At 40.6% G+C, this 10,000-nt stretch overlaps 2 protein-coding genes across 2 annotated transcripts; one reads left to right on the top strand and one right to left on the bottom strand.

Annotated features, from left to right (window-relative positions):
* Nucleotides 1–1,627: 1,627 nt before the first annotated feature.
* On the bottom strand, nt 1,628–2,763 carry LOC138045874 (solute carrier family 12 member 2-like). The gene has a single exon (XM_068892506.1). The coding sequence runs from the start codon at nt 2,749–2,751 to the stop codon at nt 1,831–1,833; it is 921 nt and encodes a 306-aa protein (XP_068748607.1). The 5' UTR covers nt 2,752–2,763; the 3' UTR covers nt 1,628–1,830.
* A 2,340-nt stretch (nt 2,764–5,103) lies between these two features.
* LOC138015205 (alpha-1B adrenergic receptor-like) lies at nt 5,104–7,169 on the top strand. The gene has a single exon (XM_068862170.1). The coding sequence runs from the start codon at nt 5,104–5,106 to the stop codon at nt 6,157–6,159; it is 1,056 nt and encodes a 351-aa protein (XP_068718271.1). The 3' UTR covers nt 6,160–7,169.
* Nucleotides 7,170–10,000: the final 2,831 nt, after the last annotated feature.

Below are 10,000 nucleotides of genomic sequence, written 5' to 3'. Positions count from 1 at the left end.
TACCAATATTTATTTATGAAAGTGCAAAACAGCATGATGACAAAAGAGAGGATGACGAGCAAACTTTGACAGAATTAAGTTCAGCTCATCGCCACTCATCGCCGTTCGCAACCAAAATGTCAGTTAGTACAAACCAGTTACATTAAAAGAATTAAATTGTTCTTGTTTGCCATATAATAAACATCTTATTAACCGAGCTTAGTCAGTCTGTATGGGAGAATCTTGACCGAGGTCTGTACACACCTGCTCGGTTAATAAGAGCTAATTATTATATCTCTCAGATAGTACGCGCGAAAGACTTTGGATCGTGTAAATTTATATTAGGGAGTTTAAGAAACGACAACGGCTACGACAATGACAACGCCAAAAAGCAGTAGTAATTATTGGTTAAAAGAGGAAAAAATGATCGTGCTACACGTGCGGAACGCATTTTTCTACATTTCTCTCTCGCGTATTCGTCAAAACAACGTAAAATGACCAATCTTCGGGTTTTCACGACAGCGTGAACAACAAACAACAGTGAATCTTTCCTTCTCTCTCTTTTCTTCAAATCCGTACGTACCAATCTGGTTATAGCATACTTCGCTCATATTGTGCAACATAAACAAGGTGGAAACATCGTAAAACTTAGAATAAGTCAAACCAATAGTTTGAAGTGACGTTTTTCGTCGACGACGCCGTCGGTGACCTTTAAAGCCCGGTTCGCACTCGTGCGATAAAAACAAGCGTAATCACAAGGATAAGTTTTACCGCGACGTTTACACAGTGAAACAAGCCGAGGAAAATTTGGCAAACGCAAGCGTAGTACGTCGGAAAAGATCTAGTAAGATTCAAGATGGCGTGCGAATCGTTGTGTTAGTGCTTATGCTTTTTCTACGTCCGTTCTCACACGATTTTTCTTATGATCATGCTTTCGCTTACCGCACAGGTGGAAACCAGGCTTACGTCGCAACCGTCGTGGCTGTCGTCGTTTCTTAAACTCCCATATGTTTTGAAGAGAATGGCAAAGAAATAAACTGAAATGGGTGTCGCACGCTCATTTTTCCAATTTAAACAATGCATATGTTGCTTTCTGGTGTTTTTTTCGCTGTCGTAGCAGTCGTCGTCGCTTAAAATCCCCGTTGTTTTGAAGACTGCAAAAAAAAAAAAAAATAGCCGTCGCGGTTGCTTAAAGGGGCTTTGCCAACCAAAATGATGTAATTCATGACACTCAAAATGCCCCAAAAGTAGAATGAAATATTACAATAACCACTAAAACAAAATAAGAAATACAACAAAACGAAAGAGAAGCATCGATGGACACAAACGGACAAGATTGAAACGGATTGCATTTGCGTAATCTTGAAAAAAGTCGCTCCGACGTTCTTCAAGTTTATGGCAAATCGACTAAATAATGGCCGTTCGTGCTCAGAATCATCTCGTTTGTGATGTAACGAGAATCTTATCACAAGAGGAATTCCACATTACCGTTTTCGAGTTTGAAACTCGTGGTAAACCTAAAGATGTCAAGTCTAGATATTCAAGACAATAATTAATTGGAAGTAAATTAGAGCCTTTCCTTGTACAGTTGAACCTCAATTATCCCGATTTCTCTATTATCCGGACTTTTTCTCCGGTCCCAATTCTATCATGAATATTTTATTTAGTCATGATCAAGATTCGTAGCCATATTCTTTTTAAAACTACAGCGTTGAAAAATGAAGTAAAGACCTAAACAGCCTCAAATAACGTGACATAGCCCCTTTAAAACTCCCTTATATCATTTAATGAGCAATCACCAACGAAATCACGAAAATCACGCATGCGCATCCGTCATTCAGCTTCTGCCGCCTACGAATAAAATGTCAGTACATTTGTCTGATTGCCGCGCACGAGAAGTACTGGTGGCAGATCAGCCGATAACACCTCGAGCCAGCTCATGTACATTAACGGAGTCGTGACATCTTTGACGGGCACAGGAATTGAGATTACAACAAGCCTCGTGTCTTGAGTGCAATTCTGCCTCACCAGCTCTCCTATGCGGATTGTTCTTAGTACTTTCTGGTCTTCAATTGGGGCATCTCCGAGCTCACTCTTGACAGGTAGTCGCCTAAACGCGTCGATGCTTTCCTTCGATGGCTTTTTGTTGATACCCTCTGTCTGCTCCACGCAGTTTCCATCGATGCGGAATTTCTTCAGCAGATTAGCCAAACGCAACCTTTGCGGGCTGTAGTCGTGCTTCGAGCGGATGTCAGCGGAGAAGAACCTCAGCTTGCAGTTCTTCCAGGCGCGGTGCAGAGTCAGCAAGTAAGGTATCAAAACAGTGAGCCCACCATCATCATACACCCACCAAACGTCGATTGTTCCTCTCTGCTTCTCCTTTAACGCGATCTTCTCGATGGGTGATTTCGTTTCATCTTCAGGAAGCTTCGAAGACTCCTTATCGGGGCTGGTAAGACTTTCCCTTTCTTCTTGTGTCTCCACTTTCTTTGTCTGAGAAGAACGTGGCTTCGACTTCGAGTACTCATCCTCGTCTATGATAGAATTTGACTCGTTGTCGCTGTCACCATCAACTAACTGCTCACCAATTTCTCTTTTCTGCTTCTCGTCCATACGAAGAATTACCAAACCGTAGTTGAGATCGAAGACGTCGTTGATGACTCCAAGGTAGTCCACTACGTCGTCTATGTTCTTCTTATCCGTCCAGTTCCTCTTGAAGCCCATGACCATGGTGTTTGGGCGCATCTTTCCAAGGCCGGCGAGATGCATCATGGACTGCACCCCCGCGCGGAGACTAGGAGCTACAGGAAAGAAAAATAAGAAATCTGAATAATGAGTAAAGGACTGAGTGAAGGACCGAAATTTAACGTGGAATTCCGTCGTCAGGTGGTGAATTTTCCTATTGAATCATCTTGTTTGTGATGTAATGATCATTTTATCAGTAAGGAATTCCACCTTACCATTTTTTAGTTTTAAACTCAAGATTAACTAAAGATTTCTCCTAAACACCCCAAAATAACGTGACAGCCCCTTTAAAAATAAAATAAGATTTAAGATGAAAATAAAAGATTCAGTGTGAGAAACATGCACAGTACATGGCAGTGACTTGAGCCGGTATCTTCTGATTCACGCTACCACAGATATCTCCTAAACTAACGAGAGAAGCTGCTAAAAATTCCCCATTTCTAGAAGTATTTTGATCGAGATATTCATCTCAATTACTGAAGGGAAAGCAGTGCTTTGTGCATGGCCAGACCTAAAATTGATACCTTAATTTGTTTTTTTTCCATTTCTTTTTGTCTTATCTCCGCAATATGGCAACGACAATGTCACAAAACAATCATATCATTGGTGAAAGGCGCTGATACACTGTGCAATTTTTTCGTGCAACTTGTCTCGCAACCGCCATTTCTACAAACGCTCTCACATCACGAAACAAGTGGTTTTACGGGTGTTGAACTGAGTACCGTTTCAATCAACTAGTCCCGTTTCGATGATCTCATGAGGATAAAGGAACAGTTTCATTGGCTGGTGCCGCAAACCGTTGCGATACAAGTTGCAGGACACATGTTACACTGCACAATTAAAAAATTCGGCGATGCAACTGTTGCGGAAAGTAGAACTCAATTTTACGTTCCGCAACGATTTCATCAACTGGTCTCTCAACGTTTTTGGCCGTTGCAAGGGAAGGTTACATTGGGCAATGATTCGTGCAATAGGCCTTTTGCAACTAACGATCACATGGTTCAAATCCGCCATGCTGGAGGGCAAGCTCTTTATTATTCTCCCACTGGGACATTAAAACAAAGAGATCTGAACCAGTCAACCTTGATTTGTCTTTGTTTTAATGTCCCAGTGGGGGAATAATGATGAGCTTGCCCTCCAGCATGGCGGATTTTGTACCATGTGATCGTTAGTTGCAAAAGGCCTATTTGTCTCGCAATGGCGTTGCGAGACAAGTTGCACGAAAAATTGCAGTGTAAAAATAATCGTGCCGCATGTACGGCACGCATTTTTGCACGTATTTTTGCGGTACTCTGCGCGACAACTACGTGAAATCACCAAATTTGAGGCTTCGACAACAACATGAGTATACCAATGCAAACTTTTTATTCTTTATTTTTACTCTGAAACCGCTCTCGCCAATTTATTTTTTAATATACTTCGGCCACGTTGGATCACGTGAACGAGATGGAATAACCGCAAAGACTTACATAGAGCGAGTTTCAATCGAGTGTCGTAAAACCAAAACCAAAATAATTACTTTGGCCAATCACAAAGGACAGAGACAATCCAGTAAACCAATCAAAACTCGAAGCAATTACACACAGGCGAAAATGTGCATACGCAAGCCACGATTGGTTTTGGTTTGACTTCTGATTGGTTGAAAAAATGGCATGAGAACTTTGAACCAATCACTGAGTGAAGTAATGCAAAACCAAAGTAATTAGCTAATTTCTTTTGACACTCAATTGAAAACCGCTCTAGTGCAAAGTCAAGTGATAATCTGTTTCTGTGATAATAGGACGTTTGCAACCAACCTCTAGGGACACGAATAACAATAGAGAAATGTACGACTTCTGCGGCGGACGAACAAAAGAAGCTAATGAGAGATCTTTTGTTTTCGCCCACAGCATGGCGGCGGTGATGTCACGTGAAAACATCCTATAGGAACTTTAAGATCTACTACGGCGACGGCGACGAAAATGTCTCCTCAAAATTTAACTTTGCACAATCCTCAGTCTTTCGGGGTTACTTCATCTTGTTCACTTTGTACAATGTGGGCGAATGATCCTAAAATTGAATTTATACGAACGCTTACAGAGCAAGAAAAACAGACAGCTAAGCGGAAACACTCGTTCTTAATCTTTATGCCTTTTCGGTGAATGCAGCGCGAATTAAAAGACAAACTTCGATGAGGACGAAGTTGTTTTGCTCAAACAGAAGAAACCAACTGAATGTGGAAGACGTACGTTCAGCCAATCAGGAGCGAGAGTTTTTGGCGCTCGACCAATCGTAAGCGAGTAATTTTGCCCTCTTCTCAAGCAAAATTAAGAAAAAATACCCTCTTCATTGACCAATCAGCATTCAGTAATTTTGCCTTCTTTGTTATTAATTACGAAAATGACATACAATCACTCTCAAGAAGTCTATCAAGATAAATATTTCACCAACTCTATTGTTACAGCCATTAGTTTGACAGCCATATCAACCATTGCTATCGGAGGAAATTTCCTGGTGTTGGTCTCTATTGGTATAAACCGAAACCTTCGCTCATCATCAGACCTCTTATTGGCAAATTTGGCCGTGGCAGACTTGGGCCAAGCACTCTTGGCGATTCCTTTTCGGGTCATTGAATTTCTTCGCGCAGATGAACACGTGACATTCTTAATTCCTTGCCATATCGTGGCCTTGATTGCAATTCTCTTTGGAGGTGCTTCAAACATCAATATTTTGCTCGTGAGTATTGATAAATTTGTAGCTATTATGAGTCCATTTAAATACAACACAAGGGCCACTGAGAAAATATTCATTGCAAGCGTTGTTATGAGCTGGGCTTGGTTGCTCGTCTTCGCCGTTCTGCCCCTCGTGGGGTGGGGGAGAGCTGAATATAACGTTTCTTCGCCGACCTGTCGTTTCACTACGACATTTAGTGGAGACTACCTTATAACTTCTTTCATCCTTATTCATGGAATACCATTAACAACAACCATAATTCTCTACCTTTTTATTCTCAAAGCGGCTCTTCGACACTCCCGCGCCATAGCGGCTCAGGAATTTTGTCTCAGAACGAACGATGCCCGCGTCAATCATCGTTCCCTCGCTGATGAAGATACTCTTACGAACAGCGAACAACATGCGTACTACGAGAACAGAAATCTCCCTAAGCGCATGCGCTCACGCAGGCCCACTAGAGGTGCCCGAATGATAGCTGTATTAGTAGGCGTATTCATCCTTCTCAATCTTCCAATCGTCATGATTGACCTGGTTGAAATTTGGAACGGCCCTACTGTTCCTTCGGCGGTCGTCAGTGTCGCCGTATGTTTGATTTGCGCCAATTCGGCGATAAACTTCCTCATTTATGGTGGCTGGAATAGAGAATACAAGAGAACGTTTCGTATAATTTTTGCCTGCCTGTGGAATTTCGTTAAGAGGCCATTCTCAGCATCAAGGACTTAAATAACAATGACCATGTTAACTTGACGGCTATAGACATACAAGGAGTCAAAAATCTGAAAATTACCAACAGGAGAACAAGGGTTGCTAAGGCGACCGTTTTGCCGAAAGCAATTTTAAGGCAATGAGAAAGTCACGTTTTAAGTGAAACCTGACCACATTCACCGTCCGCAACAACTGTCAATCAACTGGCAGGTGTATAGCCTTCAGAAGCTTTCCGTTCAAACCAGAGGTTTTGGGGAACTTTAGATATCCGGCGACTCTTCGAGGAAAGGGCATTTAAGAATTTCATGTTGCCTGGCCATTAATAGTTTGTTCTTATTTTTCAGTTCGTGAAACTTCTACAAACTAGCCTAACTATACACAAATTGCCATGGATTAAACATTTCCGTTATGCGCTAGGGATCGTGGAGAACGGATAGAAGATGTACAAAAATTCAAAAAGCATGCGAAAAGCAACTGATGTATGGCCCTTTTTACGTACAGCTAGAAAAAAAAGGCACTGGGTTAGATGGAATTCCCTGTAAGCTCTTAAAACTCTGTAGCAGTATTGTCGGGCCGTCCTTGGCATACATTTTTAAGAGCTGTATAGAGTATGTGCACGGCGGCCATATTGGAGGACCAAAACAATTAAAGATATTTGCATAAAAATAACATTTATTGCCCAACGGAATATCATTCTTTTGTTTCGGGCTTCCTATATGGCCGCCCTGCTGGAATCTTCCCAAGCGAATGGAAAATTGCCAAAGTCACTCCGATGTTTAAGAGAGGATCCAAGCGTGAACTAGGGAACTATCGACAAAAGTCAGTATCGCCACTGGTCTCAAAAATGTTTCGAGAAAATTGTTTATCATCAACTTCATGAGTACCTTCAGGAAAATAGCCTCTTGAATACGTACCAATCTGGCTTTCGATCGATGCATAGCGCGCTAACAGCGCTACTTGAGACAGCGAATAACTGCTCGTCAATTAACATTGACAACCGGTCTCTTAAATGGCGTGGTATTCATGATCTCAAAAAGGCCTACGATACAGTGCGATCATGAAATAACCTTGCGGAAACTTGCGAACTACGGGGTAGATCCAAATTCTCGGTACGATTTTTTGCTTCCTACCTAGGTAATAGATCCCAAAAATGCAGCGCTAACGTTATCCACTTCAAGTAAATTAACCTGCAGGGTCCCTCGGACCTTCTCGGACCTTTACTCTTCCTAATATATATAAATGATCTTCGTAGTTGCCTCAATATATCCTGTGCAAAAATATTTGCGAACGATACCAACATCAACGTCCCTGGTTGCACATTCGCTCAACTCGAACAAGCAACCAATTCTGAACATACGACCAACGAGCGTTTCGTGTTTGTACTGCTTTGAATTCCAAAACACAGTCTGAACTCTGCTCAAATATTGAAGCCCAATCGCGGAATTGAAATGGATTTCATGAGACCAGGGAAGATGCTACAGGAAGGTAAATGGTGTTTTGGAATGTCAATTTTCTTTTTGAGATTTATTTCATCGGCCTTTTGAGCTGAAATACTGAGTGTAAAGTCCGCTTTTTTGGCTTGGAAAAGTCGCGCTGTTTGCGATAGGTTGATCGCTTTCAACAGAGGCGAAGCATTTGCAAAGACAGCGTGTTTGTGTCAATGCTCGCAAGAAAATCGAGATGTCCGAATTATTCTAAAATAAATTGGTACGAACGGTTTCTGATTAACAATATAGAATGAAAGGTTTGTAGTTGTACGATCACGTTGTCGTTAAAACCTCAAATTTGGTGATTTCACGTTGTTATGCACAGAACAGCACACATTTGTGCTAAAATGAGTGCTGCACGATTATTTTTCCTCTTTTAGCCAATGATATTCTTGTTTTGTGGCGTTCTCGTTGACGACTGCATCGTGGGTCTTAAAATAGGAAACTTAAAGTCTCCGACGGCGACGTCGACGTCACCTCAAAATGTAACTTTGCTCCAGTATAATTCCCTCGCTCGCTTGTTGTTAATTTAAGACTTGCCCTTTCAAAAAATAAAATCGTGTTTGGCATTATACATAAAGATTTGGCACTCTGTTTAGCCCTCAACTTCCTAGTTATTATTGGAAAGTATTTCCTATATGTAAACGCCCTCAGTAGCAAGTTATATGTTTTTAATGAATTTGTTTCCCTTGTTTCGGAAAAACATCAAAATAAAAAAATATATCTTTTTTACCTCTGGTTGTGAAAAAGAATTTAAAACGGAATGATTTGTTTTTTCTTCTTTTTTGAACCTGTAATGTTGCATTTTTTTTTTGCAAGTCAATGATCTGCGAAGCCATGAAATATAGCTCTTTCTAATGTATTTTGTAATATATTTTGCTTTTTGTCAGAATGTTATGCGTTTTTGTTTGTTGCCAATTTCGTTCAAGATTAGTACTGTATTGTAATTAGTGATAGTTGTAGTCGTAACCATTGATTGTGGGTAATGTATTAATAAAAAAAATAAATTAAAAAAAATAAATAGCAATAATAATTCTTTGGCGATTATTCCATCTCCTTCCCGGCGTGCAATGTGGGCGACTTATCCTAAAAATACATTGGTACGAGCTGTTTCAGAGTGAAAATAGAGAATGACAGATTCTCTGTTGCATGCTTACGTTGTCGTCAAAAGCTCAAATTTGGTAATTTGACGTCGTCATTATAATTATGCAAAAAACCGCAAAGATATGAGCTAAAATCCGTGCCGCACGATTATTTATGCTCTTTTTAACCAATGATATCACTGTTTTAAGGCGTCGTTGTGGATGTCGTCATCGTAGATCTTAAGGTAATTCCCTTGAAATTGTCCTTCCATCAAACCTTTTTTGGAACTTTGGCATAATCAACATTCATGATATGAACATTAAAAAAAATGCAATAAAAGAAATGGGGTCATCGTGCTTGTTTACGCGTCAGCAGGCTGTTAAAATGGGGTATTTTTATTGGTTGCGCGTTAAAAATTCGAATCACCTTCATTCTCTATTTTCGAATTCCCCATAATACACTTTTTGGCCCCCCAAATTTTGCATACACCATTGTTTTCAAATGCTCTTGGGAATATGCAGTGTCCCCAAGAGCATTTGAAAGCAATAATTTATGCAAAATTTGGGGGGCAAACAATATGTACTTATTGACTGAGTGGGAGGGCCGGACGGGAAAATATTTGGCCCGAGGTCATGGCGTACGGACCGAGCGCCATGACCGAGGGCCAAATATTTTCTTGTCCGGCCCGACCTAAACTCTGTCAATAAGCATTTTATCATATGACCACCGCGCTTTTCCTTTTTTTTTCTTTTCTTTTCCGAGTTCATGTCTGCCTCCTCTTCAAAGCGAGTCTAAGTGCGAAGTTTTTCTTAATTAAATTAGTTTTCATTCATATGGAAAGTAGAACTAATTACCATCACAAAAACTTCGCACTTAGACTCGCTTTGAAGAGGAGACAGACATGAACTCGGAAATGGCTTATTAAGTCTTGGTTACTTGAAAGACACAAAATTTTATTTTGAAAATAAAGATTCTTTTATTCACATAAGCAGTATTGCATCATTTACGCCGTTTTTGATTGCCTGGTTGTGGGAATAGTGCACTCTTTGGGACAGTTCCGTGGTTAGCTTGAAGTCCTCGCCTTGGTCAAAATACACCCAGTACTGAACTGTTTTCCAATAAAAATCATGTTCTACCATCAAACTTTTTTTCTTCTTCAAATATGTTCCTTATTAAATTGTTCTTAGCAAATACCTGGAAAAAAAAATTAAGCGGGGGTCACCGTGCTCGTTTGAGAGAAAAGGAGCATTTATTTCGCTATCAGGCTTAGTTTGAGGGAAATCTCTTAC

Source organism: Montipora capricornis, chromosome 1, assembly GCF_036669925.1.
Source record: "Montipora capricornis isolate CH-2021 chromosome 1, ASM3666992v2, whole genome shotgun sequence".
Taxonomy (NCBI): Eukaryota; Metazoa; Cnidaria; class Anthozoa; order Scleractinia; family Acroporidae; genus Montipora; species Montipora capricornis.
The sequence above is the reverse complement of the archived record's forward strand: the minus strand, read 5'-3'. Positions and strand labels throughout refer to the sequence as shown.